The sequence below is a fragment of the Diadema antillarum genome, unplaced genomic scaffold, assembly GCF_040938485.1.
Source record: "Diadema antillarum isolate AM-2024a unplaced genomic scaffold, OU_Dant_1.0 seq00001522_RagTag, whole genome shotgun sequence".
In the NCBI taxonomy this organism is placed as follows: Eukaryota; Metazoa; Echinodermata; class Echinoidea; order Diadematoida; family Diadematidae; genus Diadema; species Diadema antillarum.
In genome coordinates, this window is record NW_027272254.1 from 327,326 (window position 1) to 351,302 (window position 23,977).

General features: G+C 36.8%; 1 protein-coding gene across 1 annotated transcript; it reads left to right on the forward strand.

Moving 5' to 3' along the window:
* The first annotated feature begins 1,143 nt into the window (after positions 1-1,143).
* On the forward strand, positions 1,144-19,446 carry LOC139710341 (dnaJ homolog subfamily B member 11-like). Its single transcript, XM_071622263.1, has 10 exons — positions 1,144-1,287; positions 4,918-5,074; positions 9,333-9,430; positions 11,567-11,699; positions 12,643-12,785; positions 13,439-13,521; positions 15,303-15,360; positions 17,654-17,765; positions 18,294-18,453; positions 19,146-19,446. Exons 1-10 carry the CDS (start codon positions 1,223-1,225, stop codon positions 19,208-19,210), a joined length of 1,074 nt encoding a protein of 357 aa, XP_071478364.1. The 5' UTR covers positions 1,144-1,222; the 3' UTR covers positions 19,211-19,446.
* Positions 19,447-23,977: the final 4,531 nt, after the last annotated feature.

Consider the following 23,977-nt stretch of genomic DNA (forward strand, 5'->3'; position numbering starts at 1 on the left):
CATAATAATGATGAAAGGATCACTGGAAGATTCAAAGAGTGTTATGTTTTAATTCTATTCAGATAAGACAGCATTCTCTCCCCCCCCCCCCCCTCTCTCTCTCTCTCTCCCTCTCTCTCTCCCTCTCTCACTTTCTCTACTTTATGTCAGCACTGATTTTAGGCGAGACGGGAAGGGGGGTGGAGAGCGGAGCTGGGGACTTTGTTTTTGCACATTTCATTATTTCATTATTTCATCTTTCTTTTCTTGTCGTTTTCTCACTGTGATTGCGTGGGACCTGTGAGTTAAGGAGGAAAACGGAAACGTAAATCATCAAGAGAAAGGATTTTTAGTGTTGACAGTGAGAATAAGGTGACTTCAGTTGCCTACACAGGGCGCAAACTTTTCAAGAGGAAACGTATTATAATCTATATTACATGCTGTTATTGTGTAGTTTGAAATTAAACAAAAAAAAATGATCTGCAGCTCTTATGATACTCTTTGAATGGTATTTATTGCGAAGTTTTTACATTCTTATTATAAACTTCCACGTTGTCATATCAACTCATATCAATTTTTGATGTTATCTGAGTGGATAGTAGTGGTGATACCATTATCATCATGCTCAACAGCGATCATTTCAGCAGAAACAAGGATATTTGTTCAGTGTCTCGTTAATCGAGAATGAATGAATAAATGTTGATATCACATGTTGTGGAAGACTTTCCCAGGTACAGTATTGTTAATATCATTGGGCGAAGTAATATGTTTCGGAATGAGTGTCGAACTGGCTGATGTGTTCGTTAAATCTCTGGTGTAAAAATATTTCTACATCGATGGAAACGTGAACACGAAACAAGACTTGCTATGTTTGCTACGTCATCATATTCACATATGTAATGATAATACTTCCAGTCGCTATGAGTGACGATATCTACAAATAACGTGCAGTTTATTGGATTTTGACAAAACAACTGAAGAAAATAATAATACAACGTGTACGTAGACTGTGTATTCCTGTGTGACCGAGACAACTGCGGCTGCGCTGACTGTGTATTGGACCACACAACCGACGAATGATCGTTGAGTTCGTGGAAAGGGTGGACCATGATCGCGTAGTGTCTAGGCTGTGTGTAGCGATATTTTCGCCAAGTGTCACTAGCTGTGTATCAATCCTGCATGTGTTACACAGTAATTCGGGACAACACTGCAGTGCCGGTATATAGGATATCCAGTTGCCGAGATGGCCATTTATACGTGGAATATATGTTTGTTGTTATTACAGATTTCCATCACTGTGTTAGCAGGGTGAGTAAGCGGAGTTTTATTTCTGTTTAGGACATGGGAACGTTTCAACGAATATCTGGGAATAAGAAGACCCGTTGAGTACGCCGTATCAGTCCCACTCATTCTAATTCGTGTGGCCTCGTAATCGTCATTACTCATATCATAGTCGAGTCGTAAATCCATAGCGTATTATATATAAAGCCAAAGTAGCGTAGGGTTAAAGTTTAGATCTAACTGTTAATACTGAATCTTGAAATAGCACTAGATCTAACTGCCACAAATTGCCCTAACGGCTAGCATGACAGTGCCAGCTTCACCTGGCTGGAATACCATTGGCATGAGTGAATGTATTTCACTACTGTATACGCTATATATTTCGCGGGGGTTTTATTTTCGCGAATTTCGCGAGTCGGGAGCTATTCGCGAAATTAACAACACGCGAAAATATTACCTTCCAAAATGAATCCCTTGCCTTGATGATACGAACATTTCAGTACCAGTATACCATGTCACGGCTTACCGAACAGACCATACTGGCTAAGCTTGTTTACGCACGTCCACGTCTACTTACGAATACTGTAGAGAGGGGACCACTCGTCAGAATTCTAGCGCGATGGACTTAACCACTTCAAAAACGTTGAATTCTAACTTACTAGTTCGCAGAGTTTGGTAAGTTTTTTTTCATGCAGTGTATAACTAGTATCATTCTTATTTGCTAGTAAGTTGAAAATTCACACTTTCTTTACCACTTCATATTTTCTCTGGTCCCCCAATCGCGAATTTAACCACTCGCGAAAATGTGTGACAGCGGCAATTCGCGAAAATTTATGTACGCGAAAATTATAGCGTATACAGTATTTGTGTCACCCATTTAAAACCGTTGACGATCAAAGATTTAGACTGTCTGACTGGAATAGTCACAGATAGTTCACTTGCTTGGGTCCAGTCTATCATCTGTGCCCATGAGATGTTGGGACCACATCGACATGTTGAACTTGAACTGAAGTTGAAAACAGTAGATTTAGAGTGGTCCAATAAATTCTACTCTAGATCAGCAGGTGATCAGTCAGTCAGATGTCTGAGACCAACTCCAAGTAAATCTAAAGCCAACTAAAGGTGACTTAGATCTAGTTCTTTTTTGTCAAGATAAGTGGAACCCACAACTCAAAAGTCAAATGTGATATCAGTCCGGGAAACCCGTTCATGAGGCCTGAGGCCTGCTACCCCGTATGAGCACTCCTCCGCCTCACGAGGCCTCTGGAGAGCCTCATGACGCCCCCAGGGACAGAGACTCATGAAGCTCCTTGTTCACTTTTTATTCATCTCACATCTGACATATAAATTGTCGCAACGTTACATGGTGATTTTTTGTTACACACATACAGCTGTACATGTATGTCCACTATCCATGATGAAAAGAAAAAATTCTGTCTGTTTTTTTTTACAACAATCGAGTTTTAATCAACCGATGCGCAGCGACCCATCAAATCATGGGCGCCAGTGGGTTCGCTCAATACAAGGCTGCCGCACCTAGCGGCCTGATCCGACTACGTACATGTATATATTTTTGGTGCTTTTTTCTGCGGCTCTCACCTCTCTGCGCACAAATCAGCCTCGTGAATCTGAAGTCTGGCATCTTTTTACAAAAATTTGTAACGAGAAAAATAAAATCAGTACTAACCTGATCTTACAACTTCCAAGTGCATATATTCCAAATTACTATTCCACACTGATAGAGTAGGTGGGTACTCCAGTTTGTCAGCAAACTAATCACTTTGTAGGTATGACGGGTTCACTTTCTTCGTCAATTCCGCTGTCCGCTAACCTTTGGGCGCTTTTTCTGGAATCCCGCGACGCGACGTCACTTCACATCACACATCCATCCAGCACTTACAGACAGCGCGCAAGCTGTGAGATTTTTTGAAGCTGTGAGATTTTCAGAAAATCTCACAGCTTTTGCGGCTTAAGTTTATTTGACATATTAGCTATGGCGTATGAATGTTTATTGTAAGTAGGAAGTAGTAACCGATCTTATCAAGCAATGATTGTTGAAATACATGATGTACATTACATTCATGAGACCAGCTAACCTTGTCTCTTTTAAAGGCACATGGTCCCGGTGGTTTAGTTGAATGTGTACGCAGGCGCATGGGGCAAGTTTCCTAGAATAGAGACCTACGCTATCGACTCCTCTTTTAGCGCTTATGCTTTGACCCATTTCCCTGAGTCCGAAGAAGTCTGATCCTCTGTAGTCACTGGTCCGATCACAGTTCGGCTCATGATTCCGCTGAGGGGGATGACAACTTTAAATTGCAAACTTCTTTTGTGATGTCATATACTAAGAAGCACATATGCACGCACCCTGGCATTACTACAGACTGCGTGATGCACAGAGAAGACAAGGAAGGGAACGTTACCAAGCAACATCTACGCATTTTACTCTTGATGACAGCTCAACTTTGTCAATCTTCGTATCAATGCTAGCGGTGATCGGCAGTATCATCAACAGCGCCCCCGCACCCACCGGGACTATGCGCCTTTAATGTACATTGTATATAGTGATCACTCTGTTTGTAGCTTGGAGAAGATGATGTGGGCACAATGAACATTTTGTACCATGGGCAAACCATTCTATGGAAGTTTACAAAGTAACTATTACATTGACATATTTTATTTCAGTATGTTGTTTCATGATTACAATAGATATAAACTTTGACTTCTTTGTAGCTGAATGTAAATAGATGACCCATATCTGGTCTGCGGGATACATACTTCATAACGGGTTACAACCAATAATTCTGTCAATCAGACGGGCTTTGCCTTGAACTTTGTCCCTCAGTTCACTATACAAGTAGGTCCCTACAATGTACAATGTACATTGCACTTTGGTCTGTTTATACCTGTTGCCGGTGAGTGCCAGCGTCTACAAATGTGTACTTTTGCATTTTAAACCTCCAAAATTACATCAGTTTTCTTCTTTTGAATATTGTGAATTGTTCAAATGCATTTTATAAATATTGCAGCTATTCCATATTATTTCTGGTTCAGATATACCTGGTATATTAGCGTATATGTAGTATTATCATTATTTTGAAACCATGCTTATTTTTCATTTATTCATTTACTTATAACTATCTTAATGGTTTTATTATCTTTTCTTTTTTATTTATTTATTAATTTATCTTTTTGACAGAAGAGGAGACATCTGATTAGCGAGGAAGTGACAATGTTGCCCACAAACTCTTCTCCAGTTCGGATTGGATCTGGATTGTGCATATTATTTACATGTATTGTAGATGCATGTTCAGTTGTAAAACCTAAACAATGATGACTGATACACATGTTGTTGTTGTTGTTGTTGTTGTTGTTGTTGTTGTTGTTGTTGTTGTTGTTGATGTTGTTGATATTGTTGCATGTACTGACTGGTGCTATGCAGTTCAAATGAGTTCATAGATGCAGTGCACATTGTGCTGTATGATATCAAAAAAATCACTCTTGCATACTTTTCCTTTCACAGGTAAACTGTACATACCCACTGTAAATGGATGGCTAGTTAGAGTGTTGAAATACTGTAGTCATAGATGACTTTGTAAGTTATTTCTCTCATCTGATCTTTCACACAAACTCACTGGTTTCAATCTTGATCTGCAGGAGGGATTTCTATAAGATTTTGGGAGTACCGAGGGATGCGTCCACAAACCAGATCAAGAAGGCGTACAGGAAACTCGCCATGCAATATCATCCAGACAAAAATCCAGATGACCCTGAGGCTAACGAAAAGTTCCAAGATCTTGGTGCAGCATATGAGGTGGGATACATTGTACCTTTAATTCTTAATCGGCTTGTGATTTTAATTTGAATTAGGGTCGTTGCATATAGAGGTAGAAAATCATAAGTTGCGATAAGTGAAGTGACCATTACATCGCCAAGAAAAACATCCAATCAGACATGGATACTTGAGTGGTTGCCTTGGTAACTTCTATTTCTCCACCTTTCATCAATTACAAACATCTGCATGAAATGGACTTCTGATTAGATGTAACTTGTCTTGCTCTTTCAAAGCAGGTAGATAATTATTAGAGTTCTATTGAAATCGTGCAGAGCTCTCTGAGAAGTCTTGCAAAATTACAATGAGACTTTACTCCTGTGTTAAGTGCATGGGTGGTATTTTATGGTATAAAGTACAATTTACCTCTGAACTGTGATAAATGTCATGCAGTCATATACAAATGTGTTTGAGCAAGACTACCATGTATTGGCTCACATTTGCATCAAAAGTTATCACAATTTATAAAATGGGTTCAAGAATGTAGCCAATTGGAAGCGCTGAAATGAGTCACGTGTGCGTGCATTATTTTCTTCAGGTAAGCACTAAGAAGAGTCTCTCTTCCACCTCCCTGGCCTGACGTACGTCACAATGTTTTACACTAGCAGTGCGCACTCAATCAGTTGTTACAAGTGCGTCACGCGCTACTATACGCGCTGTCAATCCTGTAAACAACTTCTAGTTCGGGCCGCGGGCTGCCACAACAGCCGGCGGCCTTTCTTGTGCATAACAGTACGTGGCGTACGTATACTCTTATACGTACGTACAGTACTAGGTGAGTGTGCGGGATTTCCGAGTGCGTAAATGTTTGGGACGAACATCTTCGGACATCTTGACTTTTGAGCGAGTGCTACATGTAGCTGACTGGTATTGACCCACAAAGGTACGTGAATAATGCTGTTAGTTTTCGACCCATTTTATAAAACTAATGATGCACAGGATTATTTCGTGGCGTTAGTGAAGGTGCGGCTCACTCTCGAGTATTGACAACGGTTGCAAACATGCACTCGGCTGCGCCTCGTGCATGTCGCACCATTGTCAATACTCTCGAGCGCGCCGCACCTTCACTAACACACTCTATCCTGTGCATCATTAGTATAACAACAGCAACAACAAAAGTAGGATACTGGATGACAACCAACAAAGCAATTTTTTTCTTTTCAAATTAAAAAAAAAAGAGTGAAATGTTTGGGAAACAAACTGAAAATGACTTGATAGTTACTAAGTACTGCATGTGATGCTGTAATGCTAATCTAAACCGTTTATGTGTGTGTGTGTGTGTGTGTGTGTGTGTGTGTGTTTTACATATTTTGCTTACATAAGAAAGGATGATGTTTTCCAAAGATAAGATTGTTTTACACTTCACAATAGACATACTGGTGATGCAGTCATCTTTTTGTACATATATATGTATTGAACCTTGAAAAGCAGGAGGATATGAGTCCAATGATCCCAATCAAGAGAACTTTACACTGCTCACTTGAACAAAGTGTCTTGTTATTCTTTTGAAGTGCTCTGTACTTGTTAATGATGTAATTTTGTTGGGAGGTGAAGGCAGGGGATTAGATACAGTATGAGGCATTCTATATACCCAATATATACAAAGTAACTTTTGTATGTAGATGATCTTTTAATGAATGAAAATGCAGGTACAATGTACATACAGTATGTTGCTGATGCTATGTACATACAATGTACCAAGAGCTGTGGGGATTTTGCCTCATTGTTCTGCATGAATTTTGTAGTTTCATTTTTTACAATCAAACTCATCGATGAAATATTTTGGTCGTAATGGAAACACATGAAGAAATCACAGTAACTGGAAAATCAAATCATGAAATTGCAAATCATAGCGATTTGTTTGATTTGACTTGGTGTGGCAGTCAGTGCGTCCATTTATTACGGCAAGTCTGCATCTATAGGTATAGGTCATATTCCCTTTACACTTGATCACAACACTCACTCTACTCGTGACCTACAGTACTCATCTACTGAAGGAAGTGGAAGGCATGCTGTCTGTACTTTGCCTTGAAATTTGACACCACCGAGTCCCAATCCCTTATTGGTTGCATTCTGCAGTGAGATTCAAGTGCTTGTTTCTTTGAGCTGCAATGATGCAAATGATTGACTGACTCTAATTGCCAATAATTCTGCCTCACCTCCGTTAAAAAAAAAAAAAAAATGTCTTCAGATGTTCATAAAAATTCTTGTCAGACCTGTTTGCAAAAATCTAACCAAAGTGGAGAGTCACTTTGAATTTCAAATCATTGTACAACCTCAATATTTTGATAATTTGTGTTCTAATAGTCTGACTAACAAACTACCAATTGGAAAGCCAAGCTGAGTAAAGAAAACTTTCCTGAAGATTCATGAGTTTGCAATGTGTTGAGATTCGTAATGTTTATCTATCGACAGTAATGATAAAGAGAGCCTAATGATAATGATGATAATAATGATAATGATATGGTTATTGATACAGTGCTAAATTCTATTTTTTAAAATGAAGAAGATAGTTTCATGGCATTGTACAAAATGTATAGTAGAGGTTACATGAACTAGACTGAATACTGGACAGTGAATATTAAAGTCTAATAAAAAAAAAGTTACCAAGAACAATCATTCCTGCATTTGTATTGAATATTGAGTAAGCACATTAGATTACTAAATCTGAAGGAATAGACTGAAATTATGAATGAATAGGGTTTTGAAACTCTCCTAAATGTGCCTTCAGTATATACCTTGACAATCATAGTTTGATGATATTTGCAGTACATTGCACACTTTGCCCTGGAATTTCCCCACTCTCTTTTATAGTCCGTAAAACTACTGTAAGTACTGAGTATTGGCTTCCCACCTCCCTGGTTTAGCTGTCACACGGTGCCAATCACCACACACACACACACACACACACACACACACAGGTCCAACTCTCATTCACAACAAACAGCTGGTAGGCGTGTAGGAAGATTTGGCACATGTGTTGGATTGTGATTGGTCAGAGGTCAGGAGCTAAACCTGATGAATTATTCAGTAGCACAGGGCTAAATCTCATTGGCTTTTGTGAATGCATTATTCATGACCAGTTGTCCTTATTCCCAGTACACTGTACTGGCATTCATTAGCACATGTGTATTCATGTGAGTCGAGACAGATTGTATCGGTGTGTTTCATAGTACCAAAAATAATGTGTGTGTTGGCATGTGTGTGTGTATATATTATACTAATGTCAAGTTCTTATCTATTTGTACATACACGTGTATGGTATCAACACAGCACCAGGAAATACTGTAGCTGAGGGAAAAAGTGGAAGATTATTTTTGCAGGAGAAGAGATCAGAGGAGATGATCTACACAATGTACAAATGTACTTCCATGTACATATATAGACAGATAGCTAGTTGCATAGTGCTATGATTTAACTCCAATAATTTTGTTATATTTTTGTTGTGAAATGTGCTTAATGTCAGCTTAATATCTTTAGCATCAATCACTACCAAGAAGTCACAGAAGGTCTCAAATCTACTGGGAAATAAACATGACTTTCTTGGTGCAAATATTTCTAAATTTTAATGAGATGAGGCTCCTTGTGTTCCTGAGGAGTCATATTGATCCATGACCCACTTTCTGAAATTTTAGTTGACAAAGGCATGGTTAGACAGGTTGGTTTGTAAACAATTTAGATGTACATGTATGCAGTTATGTATGGAGGTGGGAAATAATATACACTTACACGCTGGACATCTGTAAAACTAAAAGAGATGAATATTGTAGTCAAGAAAGATGGGCATGAAATTATAATCATATCCTTTAGTCACTTTGTGTGTGTGTGTGTGTGTGTGTGTGTGTGTGTGTACACATGTGCAGACTGATGTGAGTGCATGTTATATACAATTGTAGTGCATAATTATGCATGTGAATTGTCTGTTTGTAAACAATATATAAAATCATATTAGAAGGTGGGGAAGTTTAAAGGAGCTTCATGTATGTGACCTAATCAAGAAACTATGCATGAAATTAACATACATTCCTGTACATTTTGTATCTTTATTCACAGAGCTCTGTACATTTTGCTAATGGGGATCATTCCTGTCATGTACGCTGTAGATGCTTTGTTCAGGCATGGGGTTTTACCTCACTATTCGTTAAAAAAAACCACACACATAAGAAATACAAACAAACAAATAGACAAACAAACAAAGAGATCATCTAAGAGACTTTCTCTTTGTCTTTCCCCTGGACAGGTTCTGTCAGATGAAGACAAGAGGAGAACATATGATGCAAGAGGAGAGGAAGGTCTGAAGGACATGGGTCACGGGGGTCACGGGGACCCTTTCTCAAGGTGAGTGTCATGATAGACCAGAGAAACCAAAACCCAAAATATGGATTGAGTGAAAGCAGCAATGTTAGCAGAATGCGTCGGTGAAAGTTTGAGGAAAATTTCACAATCCATTCAAAAGTTATGGGTTTTTAAAGTTTGGATGCCATCATTGTTGGATAAGGAGATTATGTACACTACACTTTGTGATGTCATTATGGACAACAGTATGAAACAAATATAAGGAGAATTCTTCTTTTTTTTTTCATGAAAAGAACACATTCCATTGACTTTTTACTGACATGATATGATGAGGGTAATATCATTCCTCCTTTCTGATGAGGTAAGTCAAGTGCTCTTTATTATGCTCGAAAAGTGAAAATATGTTGAATTTTCTTTATATTTTCTTTATCGTTCTACACATGTGACACCACAAGCTGAAGAACAATTGTCTTCTCATTCAGTGATGGTGACACAGACATTTCAAAAATTAATTTAACTTTTGAACGGATTGTCCAAATTTCCTCAGATGATCACTGATGTACACGTTCTACTTATACTGCTGCTTTCTGTCAATCCACATTTATATTTGGGCTTTGGTTTCCTGTAACTTCTAGTTGATGGTAGGTTGTTTCTTTTTTCTTTTCTTTTTTTTTTGTAATTCCCCAAACTTGAATGGTAAACATTCTGGAGGTATGGACAGCATGTGCTGGTTACATATGTTATCATATTGATCAAGTGCCAATTTCATGTTTGCATTTTTTATGCAGATGTTCAAACAGGAGTTGAACTCACAAGGTTCAAGGAAATGTTTGAAAACTGATAGCAGACCTATCAAAATTGATGTAGACCTACAAAGTTCGGCCACTGTTGGATACGTTGTATGTAATCAGGTTAAACAGTGAAATTTAAACTAAAATGGGAAATACCTACATGTGTAACTTTGTTTGAGGTGTCATCCTAATAAAAGGTGGTAACAGATTAAGATCTTGTATAATCCTTTCAAGAGGTTAAACATGGTATTCTGACAATATTCATGTGAACAGGATTTATAATTGCTACACTACAACATTGTTTGAAAGGGTAGGCAGTTACTGAAATGTGATCATAAGAATGATAATTTTTGTGCATTGGCTGTACATCGATAGAATTCCAACCATGCAAATGCTTTTAACTAGGGCAATAGTCAGTCTTTGGTAACAATTTTTGCATAGAGTAAAATGCACTTTTCATAACAGAAATGACATGTACCTCGGTATTGCATACAATGTAAAGATCCTGACAAAATGTTTATGCTTTTGTATGCTCTGTGAAGATTTTTTTTTATTATTATTATTATTCTCACAGAATCATTTTCTTTGAAATACATTTGAAAATATGGATGATTCAGATATAATCACCATCCTTTAAATGTCTTTGATACTCATTGATTATTATCTTTGAATAATTTTTTACATGTAAGAAACTATGTATTCAAAGATAATAATCAATTCACTATTCAGCGTCAGTTATAGGGGAAATCCACCCTGAAAATGAGTTAGTGTGGATAGAAGTGAAAAAAAAAAAGATGAGAGGAACTGCACAGTGAAAGTTTGCACAAATTCTGATGAAAAAAAGTTGTAAGAATGTTTTGATTTTTTTTAATAGTTTTGATCAATCAAGCACAAATTGGCAACTTTGTGAAGTAATATTGTGAGCTCACTTTCCATTTGCCCTTTGCATGAAATTCAATAAAACTTTTTTTTTAGAAATTAGATTAATAATGAGGGAATATTCAATTTATTATGTAACTTTCCATGCAGTGCTCGTATAAAATTAAATATTTATAATGATTGTATTAGGTTGTGTGAATGATGTAATTTACTCAGATGGGAAAATGAAACTTTCTTGTCTTATAGTACAGAGCAAATAGAAGGTGGGCTCAGGTGTGATATCACAGAAATACCAGTTTGTGTTTGATCATAACTAAAGAGAAGAAAAAAAAATCACTCTCTCAGTTTTCATCAGAATTTACTCAAACTTTCACATTCCTGTTCTTGTAATTTCTCCACTTCTATCTAAACAAAAACTAATGTTAAGGATGGATTTTTCCTTTAGAATAGACCATTCACGGTAAAAGCAAAGCTCAATATTCATTAATTTCTCCATTTTCATCCCTAGCTTCTTCGGAGACTTTCACTTTGCCTTCGGTGGTCAGGGCCACCAGAGAAATCATGACATCCCTAGAGGCGATGACATCACAATTGACCTTGATGTCACCCTTGAAGAACTCTACACCGGCAACTTTGTGGAGGTTTGGCTATATATCGTTATTACACACACACATCCTGTATAGATGTAGTTCACCAGCTTTTTGTAATAAACATTGCTTGGAAGGGCTGGTTTCGTGGTTACACATTTCAAACTATGAATTACCGGTATTGCTTCAACATGTTACTGTATTGATTCAAAATGTTACTGTATTGATTCTTGGGTAATGGTGCAAGATTCAAGTCCATACATATTTAAAATCAATACTTCAGGCAGACTGTTATTGATATACAGGGGCGGATCCAGGACTTCTGTAAAGGGGGGGGCGTGACTAATATTTCTGGTGGCACTTCCGGGTTTCATTTCATATTTTTTCTTTTTATTTCTTTTGTTTTTCACGAAAAATAAAGGGGGGGGGTGTGCGCCGGTTGCGCCCCCCTCTGGATCCGCCACTGATATAGACATGATGTATTGTAGCCTGAGTAACTGTCAAACAAGGACTCATCTGATCTGTGGTCTGTGCATAAAAAGTTATGGTTGATATCGAACTATTAAGATCAACCATAACTCGCTTTCTGCCAATCAGAAAGAAGTATTCAGGACTAGAGTTTGGTTTATGTTTAACAGCAAAGGTAACTTTTTATGCAACAGGTCCTTAGTTAACAAATTCATTCACCTTGATGATGTAATATTGTTCATGTAATTAGAAAGTTAAGAAGTTTTTGGTGTGGCAGTTAAAAAGATGTTTTTACCTTTCATATTGAGAATAGTCATATTCAACAGAAATGTTTTCAGAGCAATGAGGAATCGCCGTAGAAAGTAAAAGCAGAGTACACTCCATCTCAGTTTCCTCATCTCAGTTTTGTTCTCATGATGTTCTGGTGCTATCATGAATTTGAAAGGATCAAATTTGTAGGGTGGTTCATTCAAAACTCAACTTTGTTCAACTTTGCCCCCCTCCCACCCCCTTCCCCTCACCCTCCCAGGTTGTACGTTACAAGCCAGTGGCCAGAGAAGCGCCTGGAAAGAGGAAATGCAACTGTCGACAAGAGATGCAGACCGTCCAGCTCGGGCCCGGTCGATTCCAGATGACACAGCGAGAGGTCTGCGACGACTGTCCCAACGTGTCGTAAGTACCAATGTGCCCTCCACAACTCTTCTCCCTGGCTAGTGTGAAATCTCATTTAACCTTGTATGATGTTAAATCATTTCTATCATATTTATATTAATATGTTCAATGAGAGAGTTCATCCATTTTGATTATTTGTGTGTTTTCTACACTTTACTTCCATATATGTTATGTAGTGCTCTCTTTCTCATAACATGTAGAAAGAAAGTAAAACTTTTAAATATTTTCTTGTTTGATTTTCCTAAAATGTGCTCTGCCGTAAAGGTCATTTTATGTCCCTAGTAAGCAGACCACTCAAAAACGATGTATAATGTTATTTTTGGCTGTTGTTTGTAGTGAAAGAAGATAATTCTAGACAGCATACCACAACATTTAGATAATAAAGCAAATGGATATTCGTACACACAATATTTTTAGGCATCAATTGCAAAGAAATTGAAAGGTACACGTTGAACTAGACGAAAGTGAGAGAACTTTTTTAAGAGGTATTATTTGTTGCTGCCAAACTGACTTTGATGCAATTTGTGTCAAATAAGCTATACCTAAAAATTTTGTTATTATAAAGTTTGAAATTATTGAATTGAAATGTTGAGGCCCTGCAGAGGATGCTAGTGTTTTTAAACTCACAGAAAGTCACTGCGTTTGATTTTCAGCTTTGTCAATGAGGAAAAGCTGCTAGAGGTTGAAATCGAACCAGGCATGCATGATGGCCAGGAGTATCCCTTTGTAGCAGAAGGTAAGTCTGAGCAACAGTATGTCCTTCCCCAAAAGAAAGAAAGAAGAATAAGTAGAAAAAATGCACAGCTGTGTTTCAATTTCTATTTCTCAGGCAATTGCTCACTGCCTCTCATTCAGATTGAAAATTTACCAGGGGTGCCACTGAGCTGAAGTATCTACCCTACAAAAATTATGACATCTTTTTCACCCTTTCCTCACCTGACAGTTATGAAATACATCTTACTCTCGTTGCAAATGTCCATGGAGATATAGAGGGGTATCTTACCCTCAATTCATTTTGGACCTTTACAAATTATTGCAGTATTTTCACCTTTTGTTTCAAAACAATCTGAAGATACCTGCAATGTAAACCGAAAATGTTCTATGGAGCCATAAAAACATTTTTATCCCAGACCTGTTAAAGTCACATATATTTTTTCTATTCCCACTAACAGTGGCACAATTAATTCCAGATTTAATAAAAAACAAACAAACAAACAAACAAACAAAACAAAACAAAACAAAACAAGAATTCAGTGTGCACTGCCACAGTGATCTTTTATATTCTGGTCATTTCAACATATCAATTAAATCAATGATTGTGCCAAAGGTCAGTACATACAATGTACATTAGAGCATATACTTCTTACAGGCATGAATAGAACAGGAATGTTTAGTCCTACAGGTTTTCCATAATGCAGCAATGTCTATAAAGCTATCAAAGCAAATGCTGGAGAAATGTTGTAGATAATGAGGAATAATTCAAGATTTCTTTTTTTTTTTTTTTGTATCTTTCAGTCAGTTCTCAAGTTCAGTTTTCAGGATAGTCTGTGACACATTTAAGTTTTGAACACATTCAGTCATTCCAAGTTGGCTGTTGCCATGGTAATGACAACAATTTTGATAACTAGTATCTAATGATGAAATCCTGTATGGAGGTGGTCCTTGAATGGAAGGATGAAGGCATTCCATGCAGTTCATGTCATTGCCTCTTAGATGTCTGCATGGTTTTCTACCTTGCTTAGTTTCCATGGTTACATAGATTTTTGTCCTTGTTTGGTATTATGCACATATCCCAAGTAGCAACATTTCCAGCAGCTGTATCCAGTCGCAATAATAAATATCTTACTTCGTCAGCAAATGCACTTGCCTTGCCATCGTAGATAGCAAGCTCTGAATTACAAAGTAAATCTGTTTTGAGGCCAAATGAATTATTCTGTGTTTAGTGTCAGTGACAGCTGTGTTGATGATGGAAAGTTAATCATCTACTTCGTATCTTTTTTTTAATCATAAGTTTTATCCCACACATACACTCCTTTTTAGGTATTAAAACTATAATTGTATCTAATTACGGTCAAATCTATAATTGCATGTGGTTACTGGTACATATATCTGTGACAGTATTGGTTGTGAACCTGCAGATGGTGAACTACAGCTGTGTGTAGAAAGTAAACAAATTGTCTTATTTCTGTAATGCATTCAGATTTTGCACTTAAATCATTCACAAAAGATTGCCTTAACAACCACAAAGCATGCCAAATCCTTGTACTACCTAGCAACAACTGATTGACGCTAAGTGCATCTGTATCAGTCAGTAAATGGTATCAATGAGACACATTGAAAAAAAAAAGAATTACCATTACATCCACTTAGATAAAGAATGATAAGTGATGTTTGTTTGTTTGTGGTCTTGAAAACATGTCCACAGTGCTGATGCTGAGCGCAATATTTGTGTGAATATGTTTCCTTTCATTGCATATTCCTCATACTCATTATTTCGTGCTCTTTTTGTTTGAACAGGAGAACCTCATATAGATGGTGAGCCTGGAGATCTCAGATTTAAAATCATCACATTAAAGTGAGTATAGCTCAGTCTCATTTGTTGTCTTTTACTCGATGTATCTAAACCGCTGCCGCATTTGTGAGATACCTGGTACTGGTTTATGAGTTACTGGTTTATAAATTGTCAAAGCTTTCAGCTTTGACGTTTTCAAACATTTCTTGACATTTACTGGCAAAACGTAACACCAAATCTAGTGAAATTTGAATAACAGCAGTCTAAATGAATGTATCAAAAACTTGTCATCAAAATATGTTTAAGAAACTGGGAAAGTGGTATTGAGCCCTCATGTGGCTGTAACAAGAGAGTCTTTCACTGTTGAAAGTATTTATTTTGTATTTTTACCAGTATCCTTGGTGGAATAGCAGGCTTCTGTGAATGCCAAGTTGTTTCATCTACCATTCTCCTAGGTATTATAAGGCTTCATGAAGAGTCACATGGGCAGTCCGTCTGGTAGATGAATTATTACTGACAACTCCACCCATCGTGCTTATATTTGTGAAAGCTGATATAGTCCCTCGTGAAGTCAGACATCAGAGTAAACTTTTGGCTGTGCCAGGAATCTTTGTGTGATTATGACCACAATGATGTCGCTCTACAGCCGTGATTTGGTAGAACTACGTATCTCGATTTTTGGACATTTTTTGTTTTTTGGCTTGGTGAGTTTTTTATACGTAACATCATGCTTAGTATGTTAAAATATATCATAAATCTGTAATTTTTAAAATAAGATTCTCAAATTTTAAGGTTTTGGGGTAAAAATGATGTCATTGAGCTGGCAGAACTACGTAACTTGAGATACGTAGCAGGTAACTGCTATAGTTACGTGGTTTTGCCTGATTGTACTCTTTCATTGAGGCAGCTTGAGTGGCTGGCAGAACTACGTATCTCAAGTTCCGATCTGTACGCATATGTCGTATTTGTACACAATCTATGGGATTCTCATGATCAAGCAGAAGTACATATCTTTTAAAAAAATCTAAAATTTCTCTAAATATGTGGCAATGAGCATGTATTTTCAGTTAGATAAAACATAAAAGTTTTCTTTTCGTTATAGAACACAATTCCAAGTTACGTAAATCACTCTATGTAAAACGGCAGGCCTTTAAAATTTAAACGTGAATATCTCAAAATCGCTTCAAATGAGATACATGTACGTAGTTTTGCCTGATCATGGCCGCCCATCTGTGGGTTGGGCCAGGGAGTTGTCATAAATTGAGTGGCATTCAAGGAGTTCAAAGTAATAAACATGGTATTTCTGTTCTCTTTTGTAATGTGCAAATCGAAATGAAATGAAAAGAAAATGAGGTCCTCTTATACACAGTAGCGCATGTTATTTTCCTTTCTTTTAATCTCGCATGTTTGATATTTCAAATTAAGTACTCCGTTGGAGCCTTGTTCAAGCTTGTGTTTCTATTTTTTGCTGTTATAAGTGTAAAGTTCATATTGCATTTAAATTTACTGCTCCAATTCAAAGCACACACATTCATTGTTGCCAGTACATTGAAAGAGAGAGCAAAGTGCAGCAGGGGGCAGTCTTTTTAGCTGTGAGAGTGCTAGACCTGACTACTGACGTGCTCTTTAGTCAAAGCACCTGGCCAACCTATAGTTAAGCACATTTAACCCACTGAGGACGGACTAATTTTGCTACAACACGCATTTCCCATAGACACCTGCCCGAATATACCCAGGACTCGTCCTCAACGAGTTAAAGGGACTGTACAATACTGGTTGAGGTGGGGATTCATGTTTTGAACATTCCTAAGTGAGATAATGAGAAACCTCTATTGAAATATGAAAGAGCGTGTAATTTTAAAAAGGATTCAACTTTTATTTGATGAAAATTGGTTTTCAAATGGCTGAGATATCCAAAAAAAAGTGATGATAATAAAAGGCAACAGGCCACACCTTTTATTAGGATCTCTTTGTTTCACCTCGTTTTTGAATATCTCAGCCAATTCAAAACCGATTTTCATCAAATAAACTTTTGATACCCCTTAGAATTGCATGCTCTTTGGCATCTCATAGAGTGGTATCTGAATATCTCGCAAAACGGTGTAAGCTAAATCCTCACCTCAACCAGAACTGTACACACCCTCTAACTTCCCGACAGTGCCAAGCATGACTTCAAGGGAGACCAATAGCTCCTTTTCCATATCTATAACACCTTCCTGGTTGGACACTTTGGAGAATATTTTGTATATCAGCAGCAGTGTTTAGTGGATTTTGTCAGCTGATAAATCTGGAATTGCTCATCCCCTGTGAGTACTTCATGCTGTTACCTGGTTGTATGCTCTTCCCTTCCTCACAGGCATCCACTCTTTGAGAGAAGAGGTGACGACTTGTACACCAACGTCACGATATCATTAATCGACGCCCTCACAGGGTTCGAAATGGAAATCAAGCATTTAGACGGCCATAAAGTAAGTTCTAGTTCTCAATGTTTCTGTCTGTATGTCTGTCTGTCTGTCTATTTCTGTGTAATATATAGATTATGCATACACACACACACACACAAACAAACAAACAAACAAGCAAACACATATACCAGCACACACACAAACATAGAATTTGGTTGTTTCTGTCTGTAGCAGGTGTTCTTTGAATGTTCTGAAGTGCTTCAAAATGAGTTTTTAGTTTATTATTGGTTTTCTTGAACAAAGCAGTAACCTTCAGGCAAGGCTTACAACACTCTTTTGTTTTTAGAATACCAGCTATGCTTTTGTACTGATGGTCACTTTCATTTCTGCTATGTGGTAATAGTACAAAACAACACCTGAAGTACACTGTATATTCCTAAATTTTGTTCATATTAAGCTGCATATCTCATTCATTGATTTCTTCATTTCCATATCACAAGATAATTGTACAGTTAATGGTACCCATCCCAGATTGCTTACATCATAATTTTGTATTTGTATTTGTACAATTTCTCTCTCCCTTTCATCCAGGTGAAAGTAGTCCGAGAAAAGGTCACATGGCCTGGAGCTAAGATGAGGAAAAAGGGTGAAGGAATGCCAAACTATGAAAACAACAACGTCAAGGGAACATTAATAGTCACGTTTGATGTCTCTTTCCCAAAGGGAGAGCTTACAGAAGAACAAAGAGAAAGTAAGTGGAATGTACTCTGTTTATTGGGAAAACAAAAAAAGAAACTGCTGGTATATTAAAACGATTGAGCTTCATTGTCATGTGTCAGAGCTCAGTATCAAACACTCGAGAGAAAGATATTTCATATCTATTGATAGTATGCTTTTACTTGTGTGGTTTGCATCGTAGTAGACGATTTACCCGTCCTATGCTCTGTGGTAGATCTGCTCCACTTTTGTTCATTTTAGCAGCATCACTAATTGGTCTGCAGACATCCTCTAGTGCATTTCTGCTTCAGGTATAAGATGGCTGGAGTAAAATCAAACGAAGAGGATAATAAATGTTTTACTAACCTCAGACACGTATGAAAAAAAAACGAAGAGATCATGGAAGGAAACATGTTTAAGGCTCTATGTCAACTGAAATAGGATTTGTTTTGTGTGTGTGTGTGTGTGATATTTGTGTTCAAATCCAAAAAATGGTGCCCAAACTCTTGGAACACAGTGGAAATAGGCACAGTCGTGTTCCTCACATTATCCATTACAAAAAATTTAAAAAAAAATAAAATAAAATAAAATAAAATAAATAAATAAATAAAAGATAATATTATTATTATTATTTTCAGATACAGACTTTTCCTGTGTTATGTTTTTTATGGTTTACTAAACTAGAAATTCTTTCACATGCCATCTCCCTACTATTTTTTTCTCCAGGTCTGCAGACATTACTAAACCAGGAGTCCTCGCAAACAGTATACAATGGACTTCAAGGCTACTAGCAGTCATCACAGTTACCAAGTTGTAGATATATTTTACCTTAAATGATATCCTATTTTCTCACTTTGTCCTAGGTACTCCTACTTGTTTCAGATAGAAAGCAGCTTCACAGTTTCTTTATTTGTTTGTTTGTTTTAATCAATATCATTCCTAGGTATTAAAGAGAGTGACTGTGACTGTAATGTTAGACTAGTAGTGAAACAGCACTGGTTGCCAATTCAGATGTCTTGGGCACATCTGTTAAAGGGGCATTCCGGACGATTTTCATAATTTCACATCATGCAGTACATAAATCGACAGCTCCGTGTCTAGATTCGTGGAATTTATTGTGGTCCTTGAGCAGAGAAACCAATGAATTTAAAATCTTAAACAAATTACACTGAACAGTGTTGATGACATCAGAGCCTCATATATTTCAGAAATGTAGCAGTGTAATTCCATTACATACCACTTGCTCAACAAGTTCACCTGTGAAAAATCTATGCATGCCTTCTTCTTTTGTTCTGCTTCCTTGAGCCCCAACTCATACATTCTTATGGTGAGGCTGCCATGTCATCATCCTTGTTCATTGCAATTTGTTATAAATTTTGAAAACATCCTCATTCCTCATCCCAATGACTTTCAATTCTGAAACTCTGTACGTAGTTTAACCAATTTATAGTTGTTCAAATGTAAAAGTCTGAAAATCATCCGGAGGTCCCCTTTAAGGTAGTGATATTGCACAGTGGACTCCAGCTTAAAGACACTTCAATTGTGCACTCTGCATTTCCAAAAGGGGTATGACTTTATTCAAGTTTAGCTTGGTGTTGCATGTACCTTATTTCTATCCTTGTTGATAATGTTTACATAAAGCTATACTATAAATCCTCTCACCCATTGCAGTATGTTGTATAGCAAGTCCTCTGTAATATAAATTGATAAGATTAATGTAGATTGAGAAGAAAATAAAGGAAAGGAAATTGTCACTTTGAAATCTACCACCTTGTCATTTGAGGATTGTCATGATGTCACACCCAACATCACAGTTGAGAAAAAAAAATCGGAAAAGAAAATTAATGAAATAGTTAAAGGACAAGTTCACCTTCATAGACATGTGGGTTGAGTGAATGCAGCAATATTAGTAGAACACATCAGTGAGAGTTTGAGCAAAATCGGACAATCCGTTAAAAAGTTATGAATTTTTGAAGTTTCTGCTCAGTCACGACTGGATGAAAAGACTACTATAGCTTGTGATGTCACATGAGTACAACGATATAAAGAAAGAATAAAGAAAATTCAACATATTTCCATTTTTCTCGCATAACAAAAGAACACTCGACTTCTCTCTTTCAAAAGGCAGGGGGAATAATATTACCCTTAACATACGTCAGTAGCAAGTCGAAGAAATGTGCACTCTATTCAAAAAGTAAAGTTTTGAGAAATTCTCTTTTTATTTTCCTTATATAGTTGTACGCATGTGTCATCATACACTGTAGTAGTCTTCTCTTCCAGCAGTGACTGCGCAGATACTTAAAATATTCGTAACTTTTGAACAGATTGTCCAATTTTCCTCAAACTTTCACTGATGTGTTCTACTAATATTGCTGCATTGTCTCAATCCTTAAGTATATGAAGGTGGACTTGTCCTCTAATGAATTAAAGAGTTTAAGAGATATTGGATATTGATGTCCTTTGTTTGTACACTGAATCACATATTATTCTATTGTGGAAGATACACCTTGTTAAACCATTTCTTCTGATGTTTGGTAATCCCTGATAGATGTACACAGTGTGATATGTAGCATTCAGTTTCTGTTACCGGTGGATTAAACTAGGAGTTTGTGAAGCACTGAAACATCTTGTCTTTGTCACAAGTGAGGTCTTTCGGCCTCCGTCTCATCAATGGTCGAAATATTTCCTCCATCAGCTGGTTGCCAGAATTTTACTTACTCTCTTATGTGTATAGTGTTCCTAATTTATCATTTGTATACCCTGTTCAAACTTGCATTGAAGAAAAACTTGATCATGTTTTTACATAGCAGTATGTGTGTGTCGGCTTGATTGAACATGTGGAGTGCAATTTGATAAAGATTTGCCAACAACTCTCCTTTGACAGTCATTTCTGGCAAATTTCATGGAATAAGTCAAAATATTTCCCCAAAAGAGAGCATGTACAGTAGGTATATTTCACTTCTTGATAGTTGATCATCTATTTCTCTGAAAGCAAAGTGAAAGCTACTGCCTAACTACACAAGCAAATAAGATCTGTGTACATGTTTGTAGTTCACAGTAACTGATTGTGGTTCTGTTTTTGTTTTGTTTTTTCTAAACGAATATTTTCCAGATTACAGATAATTAAAAGAAATGATCATATGTTCAAAGTGATATGTACAATGTACTTATTATACAGAAATGCACCGAATTTCAGTCAGAAAAAAAAAAAAAAACATAAATGCAAGTTTCAGCATAGATTTACAATTTCTATCCAAAGTTTGTATGGGAAATATTGTCGTTCAATTGTTTTCGATTTAATCAGTGAGCTAAAACGTTCTCTTCTATAGGCCATATATTGCATTATGATATTACATATTACATGTACCAAGGCTGTCAAATGGATATACATGTATTACAGAACACTGTTGACTCCAGCAAAATGCTGTATGTGTAAATATTTCATCCTATACATACACATTGTACACTCTTGTTTTGTCTGTTCATGAAACACACTGAAAAAGTTTGTGCTGAAAGTAAGTGAGAATTTAATTGATGCATTGTTGAAATTCATGCCTTAATGAACTCAGTAGACAATAACAAGATGATACTAAAAAATGCTGGTCATGTTAGAATTTGTTTGGGACGTTTGAACCTTGAGACTCTTATTGCACTCACTGTGCAACGGAATAGCACAAAGTACAGGCAAAACTTCAGTTTGTATATTAGGGAATGTTTAAAAAAGAACTGAAAAAAAAAAAGAATGATACAGGCAAGCTGAGAGAAAAATTAAAGATTTGACAGGTTAGTAAGATGGGAAGTCATAGTCATGCAAAGAAAGACAAGCGAGACCCTACATGTAGATAGAATTTGCAGTCACAAGTTGAGTAGGAGATGGCACTGTGCCTTTGGTGATATTTTTAGCGCTCGTTTTGAATGTAAAACAATTCACACGTTGACTGGATAAGACTTCAAGGAATTTAACGACCCAGGGATTTAAGATACCGATAACAGAATTATGTCTGAGACGTGTAGGCAAGGGACTTGCCATTTTCTTGTTGTTCAAGCACTTTTAGATGTATTGTAAAAATGTTCGGATATGATACTTTCATTTGTAAGAAGATATCACTTAACATATTAAGTTGTGTTATGATATTTGACAATTCATTGTCTTATAGGGAGGAAATTCTCTTTCATATGAGCCTTGTGCTGTTTATATAGAATTATTCATTGTGGTTGCAGAATGTTCAAAATCCTCGCAATCACTAAATATGTAATTGATTCTGAAATTGGCAGCACAGTTTAGAATATTCAGAGTTCCTGTTTCTCTCAAATTGCCAACATGGTCTTTTTTTTTTTCTTCTTCTTCTTATGAATGTATTTCTTTCTGAGTTTGTGCTGATGCATTGAAACTAAACCAGGTCTACCCAACTTCTTCAATTAAGATGTGCAGTAAAATTCATTGTTGCCAATTTGCTGATGCAATGATCATTTCTGATGGGTTACTGTGGATAATGTGGATTCATCTTAGTGTCACTCGAGTAACTCTGGAGTATTGTCATGCAAAGCTTACATCACAAGGATGGTGTTGTTAGAGACAATCGATAATCTCATCAAGAGTGTGATTTTTCAAAGGGCATCTGTGATTTAGTATATAGATATTTGCCATTATTAAGCCCACCTCATGCACCCACACACACCACACACACAAGAAAATAAAAACGTATTTTGTACATTGCAACTTGCAAAAACCTTGAAAAAATGTCAAAATTGCAGTATTTTGACTTGATTGGCTCTAAGCATTTAAGTAACCATCACTTTTTTCCATTTTTAAAAGTTTTTGAAAGAAAAGACAGAAGAATTTGTGTGAATATTATGTGACTTGTGTGTTTAGGGCAGGGTGGGGGTGTCGTAGCATCTAAAGTACTGTGCTTGTAATTTGTGATGTATGAACACACTCTTATGATGGCATAGTATGTATGTATGTGTTTCCTATGTGTTCTTGTCATCGGTGTGCTTATTAAATTGTGTTGTCATGCTTTTTAGTGGTGTACAGGGAGACCGACTACCCAAACTTAAAGATTGACATACAAATATTATTTTCCAGAGTAGTTCGCTGTATGTTCTTGCATTATGTTAGTTTTGTCAGGTTTTCTGTGCTCTCAATAATTGGAAAATGAAAAAAAAAAAAAATCTATAGTGTTTTTTTCAGTTTCAGTCACATAAGTGCCTTGATGAAGATAATCCACATGATTTGTACATGTGAGCAGTTTTTTTTTTCTATTTTTCCCTTTCTTTTCTTGTTTTGAATGTGAGCCATCTGTTAACTCCTGTTAATAGTAGATACAAATTGTACGTGGAAACCCCTGTATAATGAGTTTGCTTAAGAGGAGGTACTGTTTTTGATGAGATGAATACCGCAGTCCCGATTTTCCATCACTGTGTTTAACTTGTCTCTTTTTTAGTATGTTAGCAAAAAGAGATACTGGTTAAAAAGATGTAAAATGGTTGGTCCTGATGGCCTTGTTAAAATGGGGTTTGCCTGTATATGTCTTTGATACTCAGTAGTATTTTGCGTC

What these genes read in the sequence shown, in the direction of transcription:
- LOC139710341 (XM_071622263.1), top strand. Translation starts at nt 1,223, where the DNA reads ATGGCCATTTATACGTGGAATATATGTTTGTTGTTATTACAGATTTCC. An exon ending in ACACCGGCAACTTTGTGGAG is followed by an intron (nt 11,700 to 12,642) that starts GTTTGGCTATAT and finishes TCACCCTCCCAG; the next exon opens with GTTGTACGTTACAAGCCAGT. An exon ending in GACGACTGTCCCAACGTGTC is followed by an intron (nt 12,786 to 13,438) that starts GTAAGTACCAAT and finishes TTTGATTTTCAG; the next exon opens with CTTTGTCAATGAGGAAAAGC.